The sequence below is a fragment of the Cynocephalus volans genome, chromosome 2 (assembly GCF_027409185.1).
Source record: "Cynocephalus volans isolate mCynVol1 chromosome 2, mCynVol1.pri, whole genome shotgun sequence".
Classification (NCBI taxonomy): domain Eukaryota; kingdom Metazoa; phylum Chordata; class Mammalia; order Dermoptera; family Cynocephalidae; genus Cynocephalus; species Cynocephalus volans.
Window position 1 is genome coordinate 150,605,458 of NC_084461.1, and position 18,879 is coordinate 150,624,336.

The 18,879-nt window shown below is 43.4% G+C and overlaps 1 protein-coding gene across 1 annotated transcript in view; it reads left to right on the forward strand.

The window, feature by feature from the left end:
• Positions 1 to 18,879, forward strand: part of DOCK2 (dedicator of cytokinesis 2) — a 396,194-nt gene that overhangs the window by 31,955 nt on the left and 345,360 nt on the right. The window contains exons 10-19 of the mRNA XM_063087676.1: positions 1,033 to 1,168; positions 3,553 to 3,628; positions 4,567 to 4,643; positions 5,184 to 5,309; positions 6,619 to 6,743; positions 11,903 to 12,001; positions 15,184 to 15,256; positions 15,368 to 15,471; positions 17,224 to 17,407; positions 17,530 to 17,627. Coding sequence (XP_062943746.1) covers positions 1,033 to 1,168; positions 3,553 to 3,628; positions 4,567 to 4,643; positions 5,184 to 5,309; positions 6,619 to 6,743; positions 11,903 to 12,001; positions 15,184 to 15,256; positions 15,368 to 15,471; positions 17,224 to 17,407; positions 17,530 to 17,627 — 1,098 coding nt within the window. The remainder of the gene's footprint in view (positions 1 to 1,032; positions 1,169 to 3,552; positions 3,629 to 4,566; positions 4,644 to 5,183; positions 5,310 to 6,618; positions 6,744 to 11,902; positions 12,002 to 15,183; positions 15,257 to 15,367; positions 15,472 to 17,223; positions 17,408 to 17,529; positions 17,628 to 18,879) is intronic.

Below are 18,879 nucleotides of genomic sequence, written 5' to 3' on the forward strand. Positions count from 1 at the left end.
TGAGTGTTTCAGATAATCCTCAAGGAACTTCCTGGGTGGGAGATGACCAGTGTCATACTTTATTCTCCATGGGCTCAATTCCTGTTATTCTCAAACAAAATCAGGTTAGTAAGCTAGTAAAGAATGGCTATCTGGGTTAATAATTTTCCCTCTAATTGTTTGTGTATAATATGAGAGCAAGAGTCATTGTGTTCTGGCAATTAGCTGTAGGCTCTGTGGTTTGGATTACAGGAGAGAACAAGTTTTTAAATTCAAAGGCTTAACAAAATGGGGTCCCTTCTGTTCAGGCTGTTACAAAAACACACAGGTGAGTGCAGTACCCCACCCCGTTGAGGTTAGGTGTGACCATGTGCTTTGCTTTGACCAGTGAAATGCTAGCAGGAGTGGTTTATGCCTCTTCTGGGTGGAATCTTTGAGCCAGGATGTGATTTGTCACAGTCCCTTCCCCTTCTACTGGGACAGATGAAGCCCAGTGTCTGATAAATCTGTCAGCCAGGGGCCCAGAGGGAGTAAGCAAGCAGACCTACTCACCTGCACTGGAAGTAAATGTCTGCTGTGTTGTGAGCTCTGAGGTACTGACATCATTTGCTACTACCACAACCCAACGGATACATGCACTTTAAGTGTTCACTAAATGGTAGCTGTTATTATCTTCCCTTCTTCCTTTTGCCTTCTCTGTGTAGAAAATGTTATTTTGGGGTCCATCACCTGGCATATAGGGAACCCTGCCTGTACAACTGGTATCGCACTTCCAGCCTTCTCTCTTCCTACCAGTTTGAGGTGGAAGAATTGGAATGGAACACTAGAGTCCTGTCACTCAGTGTCCGTTCCAAACCTCACCTTTCTTATCTGTGAAATGGGAGCAATAGCCTTGTTTTCTGCCTCTTCCAGGACTAATTGTGTGATTGGTGCGTGTATGCCGAGCGTTAAGCATGTGCCTCGGAAATTACTATTACTAGGTTTTCTTTTCTACTTTTTTTTTTTTTTTTCACTCAGCACATGTGTGTAACTTATTTGTTTCTTGCCCTATAGGATCTTGGAAACAAAGACCTCAACAGGGATAAAATTTACTTGATTTGTCAAATAGTCCGGGTTGGGAAGATGGATCTTAAGGATACTAATACAAAGAAGTGCACGCAGGGATTGAGGAGGCCCTTTGGGGTGGCAGGTAATGACACACTCCATACCATCACCTTTTTATATGGCCATGTTCTAAGGATGATTTCTTTCTCCCCTCCTCCTGCTGCCCCCAAGGCCCTGCAAAATTTATGCCAGACAGCCCTTAATAACTACATTTCTGGTGACTAAATCGAAATAATTGGTGACTAAGTCCAGATTTATGATGAATGCAGTGAATAATGCGATCCTGGTGTCTAGAGCCGAGCGCTGGGGCAGGGTGCCGTCTGAGCAGTTGGCGCCTTCACTCCCCAGTGCTGTGAAAAAGGAAGAACAATACGGACAGGATCTAATTATGAGCAGCAAATCATTAAAAAAAAAAAAAAATCCAGGACAGGAAATGCAGTTACACAGAATGAGTCACCCAGCATACATCTAGTCTCCAGATGGAAATGGACATTTGGAGAGCTGGCATGGCCGGTGGAGTCCCAAATGAGGCCACCGTAGACCAACATCAGCTCTGCGTGCTTCCCGGAGCTCTAGCTCCCTCGGGGTTTCTCAGGCTTCATCATCCTCATCCTACTTTAATGGTTTTTGTTATATGTGACTGTCACCTGCACTATCATTTATCTAATATATTTCCTTCTAATCAATCCACTTTGCTTAAACTAAAGTACATTTTTCTTAAAAGACAATTTAAATACCTGTGAACACAGCAGGTTGATATGACAATTTTATTCTTTTTTATTAAAATATAAATTTTTAATCGTGTACCGTTTATAATCCCTGTGTACTGTATTGAAACCCAGTGTTTCAGGGTCCTCACTTCAGGCTGTCCTGATCTTCTGCCATTGCAAAGCTGCTGCCTCTCCAGCTAGTTCCCTGGCACTTCTTGTACATTGGTGGACTGGAAGACATTAGCTGTACTGAGCTAGTTGGTTTTTCAACCTGGTATTGTTCCTAGCTAGCCAGCCAAGTGATCTTGGACAAGTATTTTCTCCAGAGCCTTAGTTCTATTATATGCAAAATGAGGGACTTGGTTGGGCGTGGTAGATCCATGAAATCCCTTCCTGCTCAAAAATGCTCTCATTTTATATGTGGGACACTCCTGACATCACAGTGTTCCTGTTAAGGCAGTGAGGGCCCTCCAACCTTACCTCAAAGTGTGCATTTGTCCTCAGCTGAAGCCTTACCTCTCTTTTGGTGTCAGGTGACAGAGATACTACACTGAAAGAAGTAAAAAACCAAAACAAAATAAAGATACTTTTTTTACTGATATTACTTAAGGGTTTAGGGATAGATTGCTTCAGGCATAGCTGGATCCAGGAACTCACAAGAATTTATGTTTCTCTCTCTCTAAGCTTCTATGTCCTCACGCTGGCTTATTCTGAAGATGGCTCTCCAGTTAGCTGGCAAGATGTTGGTCATCTGTTCTAAGCTTGCATCCTACCAGTGGAAAGAAAGTACCTCTTTTCCATTAGTTTGAGCAGAAGCACCAGGAGCTTAAATATAGGTCACGTGCTCATCTCCAGAGCATTTACTCTGGGAAAGGGAATATGATTTTCTGATCCTCCAGGCCAGATTGTACATCATATGAACAACTCTGGAGCCAGAAGGAGATTGCCCCACCCGAATCACAGGCACTGAGAATGGGCGAGGAGTGTCTGTTATTCAGGGAAAATGGTAGATCAAATGACAATTCCTCTTCCTCTCTGCTCTCTGACTCTCCGCTCTAGCTAAATGCAGTCAGTGTGTGATTATTACCCAAGCAATTTTAATGGCTCCCTGACCAGGGCCTGGAATATTAAGGGTAAAAGTATTTTATGTGACTAGGGTTTGAGCTCTATTTGAGTAGCTTTTTTCAGCTCTTCCCTCCAGCTCCCCCATTTCTATAACCTCCATTCTAGCGTGGGAGTTTTTTAGCTTGGTTTTATGGATCTTTAGTGGCTGATTTAAGGAGAGGTTTCAGAGGAGCCAGGATCCCTTTGGAATTGCAGGGTTCAAGGATCCTACAATTATGTGTCTATGTATATGAATATGTTTCTGAAAAGAGGGTGAATATTGCATGAGATTCTCAGATCCCACAGGGAGTCACTGCAATGGGTTTTGCAGGCACCGTTGATACATATGTGTCGGAACCTAATTGCTCAACTCCATAGTCACTGCTTGATTCTTTCCTTTTGGCCTCTGCTAAACCACGGGGCCCTTGGATGCTTCCCCGGCCTGCTGCCTTCCCAGCCTGCTTTGCCCAGAGGCGTGCTTGGAACGTTTGCTGTCTGTGTGTTGTCTGATGCTGGCTCGCTTGCCTTTTTAGGCTGTCCTGATCCCCAGGCATCCCTTGCCCTACCTCCTGTCTTATAATCTCATCCGCTTGTCATTCCTTCCTAGGAGCAGGGGGGAAGTTCAACCATTAATTCATTTCTCTTTGCTTTGCAGTTATGGATATAACAGACATCATCAAGGGGAAAGCAGAGAGTGATGAAGAAAAGCAGCACTTCATTCCTTTTCACCCGTAAGAGATTTCCCATTTCTTTCCATTCTCTTAAACTGCAGACTTTCTCACTGAGGGCTACTGAGCGCAGGGTGAACTGGTTCCCTGAGTTAGTGATGGGCAGGTAGGGCCTTCCAAGAGTATGGCAGCATGAGGACGGTCAGCTCAGTGCCAAGGCACTCAAAACCAACCATCTTTTCACCCATTCACTCATCAAATGTTATTTATTCAACAGGCTTTTGTTGAAGGCCTGGCAAGGGGCTGGCTCTGTGCTAGGCGTAGGTGATGAAGTGGTGAAAAGATTGACATGGCCCTGTCTCCACAGAGCATATAGTGTGGATGGGGAATTAAACAGATACACAACAAAAGATTAATTACAAGTGTGACAGGATCCAAGAAGCTGCAAAGAAACAGCATATCAGGAAGATGTCACAGTGCACCTTAACCTGGTTCTCATGGATAGACTTATCCATGATGGGAGGAGGCCAGTGAAGAAGGGAAATGTCCTTTCCATGCCCTAAAAGGAGTCTTTGAGAAAGTGGGACCCCTCATTTGGGAGCATTGTCAGTACTTAATAAACACAAGGATGGTCCAGCTAATGAGGCCAGTGACTCCGTTTGAGACATGTGATTAGGACTTTGCAAGAGCAACTAAAGTCTTTGCCACCTTGCTGAACATGTACTCATGTTGAGGGCTTGGGAATCCTTCCTTTTTACCAGTCTTCCTAGAGAATAGAAATGGCCTCTACTTGTAGCATTTGTATTCGCAAATTTCAGAGCCACATTGCTTTGTGAAAAAGAGCGCTGTGCTTCTTGATGGCATCCGTGTTCTCTGAGCTGGCAGACAGGCTCACTTTTCACCTAAGGCTGGGGATCTCCCTGGAGCACCTGGGACCTCATGGGGTTGGAGACCGCATGAAGGCACTACATGCACATTTTGTGCTTCCTTTTCCTTTCCAGGGTCACAGCTGAAAATGACTTTCTACATAGCTTGCTGGGCAAAGTCACAGCCTTCAAAGGAGACAGTGGAGGGCAAGGTACAGTGCCAACGTGCAGGGTGGGCTGCACCTGCTCCAGCTCGGGAGCCCCTGACTCTTCAGCAAACAGATCAAAATCCTGAATGCTTCAGAACCTAGCCTTCCAAGCCTCCTGGGAAGAATGGGAGCATGTGATATATAGGGATGGAAAACACCTCTCCTGAGGCACATTGGAGGCAGATCCCAAAGGAAGAAAGGACTTGATATACCTGGAATAGCTCCTGTGTGTCAGGCACTTTAATAAGTTCTCTTGTTTGGTTTCATCCTTACCCCAGTCCTGTGAGATAGATGGTATCATCCCCACTTTAGAAATCTGGGCTTAGAGAGGTGGATAGTTTTCAGAGGCTGATGCTGCTAAAAGTAACCAGTGGGATTCAAACCCAGAGGTGTCTCGCTCCAGAGTCTCCCAGGCTGGGTCACTGCATCTATGGTTGTGTGTCTTGGCTTCCAGTGGTCTCCCCCAGAAAGAGACAGAGGGGAGAGATGGTGGGAGGGTAGACCTGAATAAGTTGGCTCTTTATGGTGAATATTCCCTTCCAGGTCTCTGGGTGACCATGAAGATGCTGGTGGGTGACATCATTCAGATCCGCAAGGACTATCCACACCTGGTGGACAGGACCACAGTGGTGGCCAGGAAGCTGGGCTTCCCAGAGATCATCATGCCAGGTAGGACACAGTTGTTCTGATCTTCCCTGAGGGGAAAGAGGGGGAGGTGGGAATTCGGTTTATCTAATCCATTTTCTTTTTTTTAACAATTAACTCCTTCCTTTTTTACTGCCTCTTTCTATCTCTCTCCCTGAAGGTAACCACTGACAATGATTTTTGCATACCTAAAATCTTCTACACATTTACAAAATAAACACAAACACATAAACACATGCACAAGCACTTTTTTCCCCACAAATGGGATCATACTTTATACAGTTTATACACTCTTACTCAATATACTTTATATAGTGTTTTGCAACTTGCTTCATTACTTCATAATTTATCATGGACATAATTTCTATTTTACTACCTGTAGAACCATTCCATTCTTCTGTGGGAATATTGTCATCCTTTTAAATTTTCAAGCTATTTTTTTATTACCAGAGGAATACATGCTCATTGTAAAATATTCAAATAGCTTGAAAAGGTATAAAGTGAGATGTTAAAAGCTCCCTCAAATCTTTGTCTCCAGAAGTAACCGCTGCTACTAACATTTTCCAAATGTGTACATAATAAAAGAAAAATGAGGGAGATCACATGATAACACTCCTTTGAAACTTTCCTTTTTGTCTTAAACCTATGTCTTGGACTTCTGTCTATGACCACTCAGTGACTCAGCCTTTCTTTCCAGTTGTATGGGGTCCACAGGTCACCTCTACTGTCATTTATCTGTCCCTGCGTTCATTTCTTTCTTTTCTTTTTTTTCTTGTCTTATTTTTATTATTATTATTATTATCACTTTTCTTTTGTACCTGCTTCGAGTCCTCAATTCTCCATGAATTCCCCTGTGGAATTTCCTTTTCTCTCCTCTCTACCCCACACCCCACTGAAGATCCTCTGCACCTCATTCCCAACCCTATGTCCCTAGGACACATGGAGAGTTGCTTCCGTACAATAAAAGATACTTGGATGTATACATTTAGTTGTTATTCATTGGATCAATTCAAGTGGAGCTTTCCTTTGCCTTCCCAGAAGGTGTCACTAGAGGATGGAAATTAAAAGATTTTAATGCAGAGAAAAACATGGCCAGTTTTGACTACCCTACTCCCTTTTTGCAATGGATTTCCTAATGTCCCTTTATCCCCTTGTTACCTACTTCTGCAGCCTCCCTGATGAAGTAAAAGATGCTCTTTCCAAACAGTTCTGATTTAAATCTCATTACCAGCAATCTAGATGGGGCACTTCCTCTCGCTCTCCCTCCCCTCTAGTTAGTGTCTCTCTTGTTGCAACAGACTCTGATTCTTGTCTCTCTCTCTCTCCACCCCAGGGGATGTCAGGAACGACATCTACATTACTCTCTTACAAGGTGACTTTGACAAGTACAACAAGACCACGCAGAGGAACGTGGAAGTGATCATGTGTGTGTGCGCGGAAGACGGCAAAACACTGCCCGTAAGGGACTTGGCTGTTTCTCTGGGGGACAGGGTCCCTCTTGGGGGCCTCTGCTCAGAAAGATTTGCTTTTCTTCTCCCTGATTCTGCTTTCTAAATGCCAGGTGCCTTTGGGATGGTGTTGAGTAATACCATCTACACCTTTTGAGCTTGTTAGTGCAGTGTCCCATAATAAGAACTTGAGTTGTTATTTCTTTACACCAAGGCAGTTTTTCAGTGTCTATTTCTTTCCTTTCATGACCCCTTCTTTTTCTTTTCTTTTTCTTTTTGCTTGGCCTCAGCTTACAAGTTAGCTTTTTGCAGTTAAAATGTTGTTCTCATTGAAACCTGAGCTGGTTTATTTAGGCAAAATCCATGGTAAGAAAGAAGATCGATACAGAGCCTTGGGCTGGTGTGGAGACTCCGAATGTTCTCAAAGCAGACATTCTCAACCTTTAATCTAACTCCCCAGTACTCAGACAGAAATTCTGGTGGAAAGCCTTATTCATAAATTGGTCTCCAGAGGGCTAGCAGAGTATATTCAAGAATGCAGAGCACATTGCTATATTTATACAGCATATGTCCTGTACAATATTTGTCATGTGTGTTTACATTTATTTACTTATATTTCCTTTAAGGTTGTCAGCAGTGTGTCCGGTGCGTGGGAGGGTTTTGCTTCTCAATTCTTCCTTTCGGAGTACTTTGCTGAAAATAAAATCAGCTCTCAGCAGAAGGTTCGGCATGGGCAAATACTCCTATTAGGCCACTGTAGGTGATCAGATGGCAAAGCAGGGTGAGGGTGTGAATTAGAGAGAGGAGTGTGAAGATTGATGTCATCAGGCCTCAGGGCCTGGAGCTCAGGCTGATATTGCTACCTTTTACCTAAGACCAGCTAATATCCACAGAAGAATGACTGTGTGCCAGGCTGTGTGGTAGTATTGTGCATTTCTGTTGTTATCCCCCATTATACAGATGGGGAATCAAAACGTTTGTCAAGCAACTGGACTAAGGTCATAAAGTCAGTATATGGCAGAAATGGAGTTTGATTCCAGGTTCTAGGCCCTCTTAAACACTTCACTATAATGCCTACACATTTAAAAAAATTTTTCCAGTTTATTTCTCATTTTTAAATTGAGGATGATAACCACTTATATCAAATTCTGGGAAGATTCATAATTATTTTTTAAATTTAAAGAAATCCCCACAATTGCCTTTTCATTCATAAAGACAGGCCCCGTTAATTAATATCTGGTTGAGCAAAATCCAAGCATTTAACTAACCCTCCTTTTGTTGGATTCTGAAACTTCTTTGAAAAATAAAGTAAGTGAGAAACACTTTGTTCAAAGAAACACAAAGAAAGAGCAGAGGGTTTTTAGCTGAAAGGAAAAATTGCATTTCATGAACGTATAGACCATTGCTTTGAAGTTATTTTTATCCAACTACAAGGGTACTTCAAAAAGTTCATGGAAAATTTTGCATTATCTTTCAATTCTATTTTTCCATGAATATTTTGAAGCAGACTCATGCCTATTGGAGAATTTTTTAACCTCAGCTTCATTTTTCAAATTCTGATACGCTTGCCTTCAAAATTGCTGAGGGACAAATTAGAACTGGTTAACAGGCAAGCAGGTGTCTTATCTTGTGTCTTACTTCCTCCTTTGCCACTCTTTCAAGTCACCTGACCAGGCTGAACAGGCACACTTATCAAGGATTCATATATATAAGCAGATATTCTGGAGGCTGAAAAGGAAAGGTAACTGTGAGCCATGGGGATAATTTGCAGTTTCATCCATTAGGGAAGTTATGGGGGAGTTCAGTTGACTGACTATTGACAATTGCTAAGGAAGCCTGTGGGAGGCTTTTCGTTCTCTATTTGCAGAAATAAATATTACTGCCTAATTAAGTGTCAGGCAGCACACTGAAACACTCCTGTTTGATACCAGTGGGTTCCTGTGGGAACAGTCCCCTTTAGGAATATTGATTTCTCCTCCTGCTCCAGTTGCATGCTGCCTTTGGTTAGGCCTGCTCTTGGCTCACTTTGGGGTCTCAAGGGCCTTGCTCAGGAAGCACCATTGCAGAGAAGCTAATGGGGTGGGCTTTGGTGTCAGACAGACAGGGTTCAAATCCCAGCCCCACCTCCTAATTATTAGCTGTGCGATCTTGGGCAAGTTTATTCATCTATAAAAGAGGAATAATAATCCTGTCTCGTGGGGTTGCAGGTTAAACAAAACAGTAGGTGTAAGGCACTTGGTATGCAGTAAATAGGCAGTGACAGGAAGGAGGATAACATTCGGAGCAGGGAGATCCAGTGTAGCGTGAAGCCCTCGGCCTGAAGCACGTTTCTGTAGAGGTGAAAAAGCTCAGATGCTGGGCTAGGAAACCTCTACGCTTCTGAGAGCAGCCAGCCTAAGGCAGCAGAGGCAGGGTACTGGGAGAGTGTTGTGTAGTGGTTAAGACCATGACCTGTGGGGCCAGGCAGCCAGGCTCACAGCCCAGCTCAGCCTGGATTAGCAAGATGACCTTAAGCTGGTTACAAAACCTCTCTAAGCCTGAGAGTGTCTGGAAACAGGATCAGCAATGGCACCTCACTCTTGTGAATATCCGATGAGGTAACCTATATAATCAGAGTTCATGAAATGTAGCCATTATTATTAGAAAGGTATAACAAGCTCCAGGCTTGATTCCTACTTTATGGATGCTAGTCTACATCTTCCATGATGTGGCCTTGTCAGTGTAGAGCACTTTCTTTCTCAAACTGTGTTCATATCTATAGTGTCATCTGTTCCTCACATGATTCCTACAGAGTAAACAGGGCATGTGTTAGGAGCCTGGCTTTTCTTCCGGCCAAGATGTCTCTTCCAAGGTGAAGGCAGCATTAAAGCCTCCAGGCTTCATGATTCTTCCTCCTGATTCTTACTTCAACTGACCTGAAGTCTCCCACACGTACTAGGGGCTCTCACTGTTAATTAATTGGGAGTCATGTGGACAGACAATGTGGAAAATTATTAAACAGTCTTGCTTGAGAAATGTATGAATCTATATTCTCCCTAAAACTGGGCTCAGTCCCTGGTCACAGTGCTCTCTCGACACACTTTACATTATTTTATCTCTCACATGTTGAGGTAAGGGCACTGTCTTCAGCCTTTCTCAGAGGAAGGCTGAGATTTTTTTCTTCTCCAGCCTTAGGAAATCAAAAATTTTCATCATCACGATGATTTTGTTGTCTGCCGTACAGCAATTTTGCCTTCACCAGAGATATATGTGTATTTTCAGATTTTATAAGCTACATGGGATTTACTCGTGCTATAGAAACTCTAAGCCCATAAATGTCACCAAATATAAATCTTTATAGGCCGGAAGGCATCTCGGTTGTTACAGAAAGAATGCTGGATGAGGATTAAAAAGGTCTGAGATGTAGTCCCATCTCTGCCACTTTTGGGGCAAGTTCCTTAATCTCCCAGGGTCTCAGTTTACCCAGCTGTAAAATGGGGATAATGAGAGTGATCATCAGAAGTGGTTGTGAAGATTGAACTAAGTGAGGTCTTATGTGTGAAGGGCTTAGCAAGGGGCTGGACAAGAAGCACGCTCTAAATGGTCAGAAAAACTTTGCAAGCATGTTTTTAGTTCAGTGTCTCCAAGTTTTGGAAGGCTTCATCCCATGGGAAACCAAGAGCCTTTTGTGTCTTCTCTTATTTCCAGTTCATTGGTATCCTTGTCTTTTTAGAGGTAAGTTCCAAAAAGACTCTCTCTGTATACTATTTTCAAGTGGATTTGATTTGGCTGCAAGTACCATCAGTCAATACTGAAACTGAGTGCATTGTTCTCCTGTACTTTGGAAGCAAAGAGTGAGCTTTCCAGTGAGAGGTGCAGGGTCCTCCTCCCACAGTTTAGCATGGTTCACCAGGGGCCACCACAAGCCTCCGTGTGGCCAGTTTGGTGACTCAACCTGGGTTGGAGGTCAAGGATCCACTGGAGAATATAATGGAATCTGGTGAGAGGTGTGGACTTGCTCACCTTAAAAATAACCAGTCCTCATGTCCCTAGGAGTCTGATGATTTGAAAGTAAAAATTGGTTGATCTGCTATGAAAACCACAATTAGACCCCTTTTGAGGGATTCTAGCTTGTATCTTATTTTGGGGCCAAACAGCTGGAATGAACAGAGAGAGAGAGAGAATTAGGGGCTGTCATATGCTACTAGAAGATAATTCCTTGTTACACATTCAGCTCCTTTCTGAAACTCTGAGGGTGGTTTTTATGGCAAAGAATAAATATCCTATAAAGGTATGCATGCTCTGTGCCTTTCTCTCTGCTCAGAATGCCCTTCCCCCATTTCTGCTCAAAGATAACTCAGAATCTTTCTTCAACATGCTCAACTGTCATTGCCTCCAAGAAATCTTCCCTGAATTCTCAGCTGCACTTATGTCTCTCCTTTGTGCCCCACAGTAGTATGTTCCTAGGTCTGTCATCACATCACATTGCTGTAGTGACTTGTCTGCTCATCTAATGTCTCCTCCACCCCCACCAAACTGTAAGCTCATGTCAGGTTCAGTATCTGACTCATCCCACATCCCCCAGAAGCTCGTGCTTCTCATGAGCTTTGTACCCAGAAGATGCCTGGTCACTATGGGCTAAACTGAATTGCCACCCCCTAGACCCCTCTGCACCAGACTTGTTTACCAAGGTGTGTACCCATGTATCTCTTTGAAACCCATACCTTCTCCCCTTGCTCAGCACCCCCCTGCTCCCCAGCCTGGGTGTGTGAGCATTAGAAATCTATCAGAAGGAGTTGCTGCTTGGCTATTCTGAGCCTGTTTGTAAACTTTGTGCACATTCAGATTTAGGAATCAAATAGGATTAAATAAGACTGGCAGTGTGCAGTAACTCCAAGGCTGGTTACCATTTACAATAAGGCAGCCACGTAAGTGCCTGATGCGCTCCAGTGGTTTCCAGAATGGAAGTAATAGAATTTCTGTAGTTAAGCAGCTGTCACTCCTGGGGCCGGGAACACTCATGTATAAATCTGTAATATAGAAGGGTCATGATGGGGACCTGGCAGAAGGGTTAGAAAAGGTAGGGTTATCCCAGGCCCTAGGGCTGGTCTTGGCCTTGGGACCAAAATTGCCCAAGCACTGAAAGTGGCATTTCTGTAGTGTTCTGTCTCTTCATTTTTCTTTGGTCAGAATGCAATTTGCGTGGGAGCTGGGGACAAGCCCATGAATGAGTATCACTCCGTCGTGTACTATCAAGTCAAACAGCCACGCTGGATGGAAACAGTCAAGGTAAGAATAACTAATAAAGAATAATAATAATGATAACAGCAGCAAACATGTATCTAGTTCTTACAATCATCCAGAAACTCTATTTCAGTGCTTTATTTAAATAATCCATTTATTGCTTACGACACACCCTGTGAGGTTTGTATTAAATACTTCCCTCATTTTATAGATGAGGAGACTGTGGCACAGAACAGGTGAGTGACTTGTGTAAGATCACACTACTAGTAAGTGTCAGAGCAGGTATTTGAACCTGTGCAGTTTCGCTCTGGGTCTGTGCTCTTCACTGCTACCTGAGGGAAGAGGAAACAGACTGGAACAATTAGCATTCTTTCTCCTTTTTATGAGAGCAGTTGAGCAAGGTAGTGGCGAGCATGGACCCTGGACCCAGAAGTCAAGCTTTATATTTCAGCTCTACCATTCACCAGCTGTTTGACCTTGCGCAAGTCATTCAACTGCTCTGTGCTCTGTTTTCCTCATCTGTGAAATGGGAACAATAGGATGACTGTGAAAATGAAAGGATTTAATACACATAACACTCTCAGAAGAGTCCTTGGAAGAGAGTACACATTCCATAAATATTACTCATGATCATACTTGGCAGCTTTCTTAGTTTGGAAAACCAAACTGGATTTCACACTCCTTCAAGATGCCCTTCTAACAGTTGACCCTTTCCCTTTTTTTTTTTTTTTTACCCACGCCTCTATAAGGCAGTCTAGTTTGTAGTGGTAGGCAGCATTGTGTCAGCTCTGGGTAGTGGGGGAATGGGGGAGAGACAATGTAGTAGTTCCAAATTCGTGATTCAGTCTCCCTCGACATCCTTCTTACATAGCATTTCTCCCCACAAATGTTCTGTGGAATACAAAGTGGAGTTTTATTAAAATAATGTTCCCTCGTCAAATAAATGTGGGACATGCTGAGAAATTGGAGAACAAATACAGAAGTCAAAAGACTTCTTTATTTCAGATTCTCAGAACCTTTATGATATAAACACACTCTGCAGATCTGCAAAAGGGAGAGATAGTGCAGAGAATTTCCCAAACATCATCAGCCATGGAGCATTTTCTCTTTTCCCAGCATCATATCCCAGGGCTAGTATTCTGTTGAACATATTTTATCGATTCCTTGTTCTAATCTAAGCAGGTGGGAGGCATGATGGACCCATGTCATTGTGAGCAACAAATGAGAATATATCACATTTTTCCTCATTAAATGTCCAGCTCACTTCTGGGGCCAACTATGAATATTCTTACTGGAGGGATATAGAGTGACAGAAAGAATCTTCTTTAGCTCTGGGTTACAGCAGAAGTCACCATCCATAAGGGCATGGGGTCCTCTGAGGCTCCTCCCTGGATCTGAAATAATACCCTAGCATGTGTTGGTGGCATGTGGGGCAGTAGAAATGATGGCCCAATGAGGGAGCACCCTGGTTCTCTTGATCACCCCTCATTGGTCCAGGACCTAACCATCTGGGAATTGTAGACAGTCCTGTCATGGACGGTGCCCAACCCATCAAGGTGTGCCGTTCTCCTCAGCAGTGAGTCGGGACAGAACTTGCAAGCAAATGTGAGCCTAGGAAAGTGCAGGTAGTGCCTACAAAATGCCCTTTTGGGATGCCCATCTTCATTATAACTGCCTCTTACCCCATTGCTCTCAATATTCACATTTTCCCCAAGCAAAAGTGGCATTAACCACAAATATTTGCATTACCAGGTCATCACACTAAGCAGAAAGGAATAACCTGTATTGGTATAAGAGTCTGGACTTAATTCAGTGAATGCTGAAGCTTGCTCACAGCTTCAAATATCTCTGTCTTAGTAGCATTCTTTACTCACCCTGTGCTCTGGCTCCAAACTCAAGATATACACGACTTCCTTTTCAGTGATAGCTATTCAAATCCCAATGGTTCCTGCCTTGTCATGTATTCCTATATTCCTCAGTGGGTTTCCCCAGACTCACTCTCTTTAAAATGACAACCTGCCCGTCTTTGGGGTCAAAAGTTATTAGACTGGTTTTGTTTTCTCTTCTCTGTGCTCTTTTGCACCCCAGTTGTATTTTTTTTTTTTTTTTTTTGGCAGCTGTCTGGTGCAGGGATCCGAACCCTTGACCTTGGTGTTATCAATGCCCAGTTGTTTCTCTTTGCTAGACCTTATCATATGGCTGTTGTATGTCACCACACGTGGATCATGAACTCTTTGAGCATGAGGACTCTGCCTTATATCAGCATGGCAGTGCCTCTCATGATTGTAGTTTCTAGTAACCATTCAATATGCAGTGAAAGGATGGATTGAACTGCAGTTACCCATAAGGCTGTCAGTTTTTTTGCTCTGTCTGAAAGACAGACAGGATGGTGGGCCTCCTCAGGCTCAAATTCCATTGTCTGAAACAGAAAGTGCTCCAATGTATACATCTGTTTTGACTTTTAATAGTCATCTTTACAGTGCAAACCTGTCCCTTTTAAAATCAAAGTGTTTTTCTCACCGTAGCTAAGCTTCCCTGCATTGGCCTGAACTGCACACTGCAGAAGAGTTGTGAGGCTTGGAAAGGCAGGGTAGTCCAGAGCCAGGTTGAAAGCATCTCAATTAATGGTGCCTGCAGACCTCTCACTGGACGGTGGTCCTGGAATGACAAATGGATGATTGCCTTAGCTCAGTGTCCTTGGAAGCAAAAGCATCCAATCATGTGTCCAATCAAGGATGGGATGAGCCCTAGGATTTTTCCAAATATTATTGGATTAAAGCATTTTTATTAATTTGCATAAATGAGAGTCCTCAGGCAAACCCCCTAATGACCATTGTTAATTTGCTAAGCCCTGCTGCAATTGCCAGAACTCCTGGAGTGTGTAAGGAAAATGTGCATCATGCATTGTGCAGTGCATCAAATCCTGTGCTAAAGTTATGTGACTTTTATATCAATTTGGGGAGATTCATTTTTCCTTGCTATAATTTACAGACCTCATTTCATTGGCTGGGAATGCAATTTGGCAAATGGATTACATTTGGTACTTTATTTTCTCTTCATAGCTAGTTCTTATGTAATTTATTTACAGTTCATCAGCCTTGATAGATGGATAGTAAATCAGCAGGCAGTGCTCTCAGTTAAATGGTCAGGCTGCCTTTGGGGGTAGGGTGGAGTCGGGAGGGCCACTTAACTCATTGTCTCCTGAGCTCTGGTTTCTGCCTGCTAAGGTGGCTGTCCCTATTGAAGACATGCAGAGGATCCATCTGAGATTCATGTTTCGACATCGGTCATCCCTAGAATGTGAGTACCCAACCAAATAGAGTATCTGCAACATCCCTAAGGGGAGAAGAATGGGATAGCTGACTGCCCCATATATCATTTTCTTTCCTGACCTCACAATGCTGTTTCCAGCTAAAGATAAAGGAGAAAAGAACTTTGCCATGTCCTATGTGAAGCTGATGAAAGAAGACGGGACTACTCTGCATGATGGATGTCACGACTTGGTTGTCCTCAAGGTACCCCGAGTTGGCACTAACTCTGCAGTGAGGGGGTATGGGAAGTGAAGAAGTGATGGTAAGATTGCTTAATGACTAACAGCAGGGACCCCAGAATCATACACACCAGGGTTTACCAGCTGTGTGGCTGTGTACAAAACCTTAACTTCTCTGCACCTCTGTTTCCTCATCTACGAGCCCTCAGTGAATGATTGTAAGGACTATATGAGACAGTACATGTGAACAACACACTGATGGGTACGTGGGAGAGCTAAGTAAATGGAAAAAGTTATTGTTATGTACAGAAATGGGCTCGTGACTGTGTAAGGACCTCTGTGGGATGCCTAGAAGACCCACAAGAAACATTTAAGGGATCCTGCACCGTAGCTAATGGAAAAATAGTGGAATCTGGGTTCTGATGCTACTGCTGACTAAATCTGGAATCATCTCACATGTCTTCCTGAGTCTCAGTCTACTTTTTCTTAGGCAGTGACAGTAATATTTATGACCACTCAATGAGAAGACCCATGAGAAAGGGCCAGGTAAACTGTAAAGGGTGTGCAGATGTCCACTGTTGCTATTTTTGCTTCGTAAGACATGGACTGTTTTTGAGAAGCAAGGAAGTGCTTGCCTTGCTCTTACCTGCGTGCCTTCCTACACCCCCTCTCCTAACAGCACCCGGCTGGAGGCAAAGTGTGTGGCTGTGAAATATGGCAGGGTTAAGTGGTCAGCACAGGGGCCAAACCCTTGCCCTCAGTTTTGTCAACCTCATCAGCTGAAATTGCCTTTCCCCCTGTGATCTGCATGGCAAACACAGCCACATCAAGGCCCTCATCCTATGGTAGTCTTCTCTGAGTCTCTCTGAGTACTCCAGAAAACCTCTTTTCTTCCATAAAGCCTCTGTTGTCTCATTTATTGCACATGGAAGTAGTTCTTGGCTTGAAAACCATTCTTCCTGGGCAGATTGTGAACTCCTTGGGGGTAGAGGCCTACTTGCAGTCAGTTTTCTTTTTACTTGCCCTCATTAAGTCTCAGTTTCCTTGTCTGTTAAACAAGGATGATAACAGAATCTGCTTCATACTATTGTTGGGAGGCTTAAATGCAGTGCTGCAACTCCTGGTGCCGGGTAAGAGCTCAGTCAATGTTATCTCCTGTAAAGCTACCTTTAGATGATCATTTCAGCATGCCAGGGCACTTGTGTATCTATCATTCTGCCCTGTATTCTACATGCATTATCCCATTTAGTCTGCTCAGGAGTTCTAGGAAGGAAGAAATATGATTATCCTCAGTTTATGCATGATAAAAACGAAACACACAGAAGCTAAGGCATGTATCCAAGATGGCATCGACTTGTGAATGGTAAAACAGGGTCTAGATCCCAGGATGCTTTGACCTAGTGCCTTTTCCATTAACTTCTACATTAAGCTTGATTCCTTATCTTGCTGGCGGGCATGTGTTATGATAGCAAAAGGTTAGAATAAATTAAAAGGGCCTGTCTGGAAATCTTCAATTCCATTTTTGTCATTAATGAAGTTTACAGAGCCTTCAACTGGTTGATCAACCCCTTTTACATTAATGTAACTTTGGATTCTTGCCTAGTTTGTGCAAAAACAGCCCAGCTTCACAAGCTGATGTTTATTGCTTCTCTGGTGATTTTCCTCACTGTCTCTGACCTTCTCCACCTCACAGTGTGTAATTTGGCCACTGCAAGCTCTGGGCCAGCTTTGGGTGTGTGGCCTTGGCTTGGGGTGGTAACCAAAGTGTTGTTTCCAGGGGGACAGCAAGAAGATGGAGGATGCTAGTGCCTACCTGACTCTTCCATCTTACCGACACCATATGGAAAATAAGGGGGCCACCTTGAGCCGCAGCTCCAGCAGTGTTGGGGGGCTCTCTGTCAGCTCCCGGGATGTGTTCTCCATTTCCACCCTGGTGTGCTCCACAAAGCTCACCCAGAACGGTAACAGGATCACCAAGTGTGGCTTGTGTGTGTGTGTGTGTGGGTGCAAGGCAAGCCCAGGGAGGTCCCGAGAGGGATGGTTGAGGCCAGTGATAATTCTGCTTGTCTGGACTCTGTTTTAGTGGGCTTGCTGGGTTTGCTGAAGTGGCGTATGAAGCCTCAACTGCTACAGGAGAATTTAGAAAAGTTGAAGATCGTGGACGGAGAGGAAGTGGTGAAGGTCAGTGTGGCTTCATTTTACTTGTGTCCAGCTACCGTGGATAGAACTTTAATCATGGGTGGCTCCAGGAGAGAAGCGAAGTGTGGAAGGAGATGGGACAATTTTTTTTCTGACAGTGGGTCACACTGTCCCAAGTTGCTATGAAAAATCTTTATGGGGAGATTCAGGGGGGTGACTTGCTTCAATGGCATTGAATGTTGAATGTTAGAAAACAATGGCTGTGCTCAGTCTCCGGAAATAGATCTGCCTGGGTGTAGATCCCAGTTCTCCCACTTGCCAACCTGATGTGATAATATTATGAATGCGACACAGTTCTCAGAGTTGTTATGAGCATTCAAGGTGATAATATTTAAAAACTACTCAGCATGGTCTATTAGAGATTGTACACAATAATTGGACTAAAGTATATAAAACACGAAATTCAATAAATAGTAACTATTAATTATTTTTGTTGTTATATGTTGCTATACATAGCAGTATGATCTCAGTACTACGAGCACGTTATTGTTAGAAATGAAAGGTATTCTTGGTTTCTGCTGCTTGGAAAGCATTATGTATTAATGATAAGAAAGGCGAAGACATCAGGGCTCACATTTTAAGTAAAACAAGCAGAAAACAATGTAAATGTCAGGTGTATTCCTGTGTCCTCATGGTAGTGGAGAATATAAAGCATCTCAAGTACAGATCTAATTAAAGCAATCCTCCTCTCTAGCACTATGAACTAGGACAAGTGCTTCCCAGCAGTCCTGGTGATCTTGTTTCCATCAGGAACTTGGTACAGCTAGAAACATTGAGATTAAACATCGTTAGGTTGTAGTTCTATGTTTTGAAGAATTGCAGGAAATATTGACCCATCCCTTAGGAAGGAGGGAAATCAAGTTTTATTTAATTGCCCATGCCTGGAGAAGCATGGTAGAATTTATAGATCAATGCTTTAAATGTGCACTATTGACCCACCTACATGGTTCAGCAGTGGCAGGGATATTTAGTCCCCTTTATAAAGTCCATCCCCTTTGGGTAGCTTGGAGAAGTCACGGGGGAGGGGGGATTCCATTGCCTCCCTTTTGCATTCTTTTCTTTCTTTTTCAAAAAAGTTTGCTATTGAAGTATAATATACACACAATAAAATAGATACATCATGCTTATCTCAAGAGTCCAGCTCAGTGATTTGATTTGATTTTTTGGTGGCTGGTCAGTACAGGGAACCCTGGACCTTGGTGTTCCAGCACCGTGCTCTAACCAACTGAGCTAA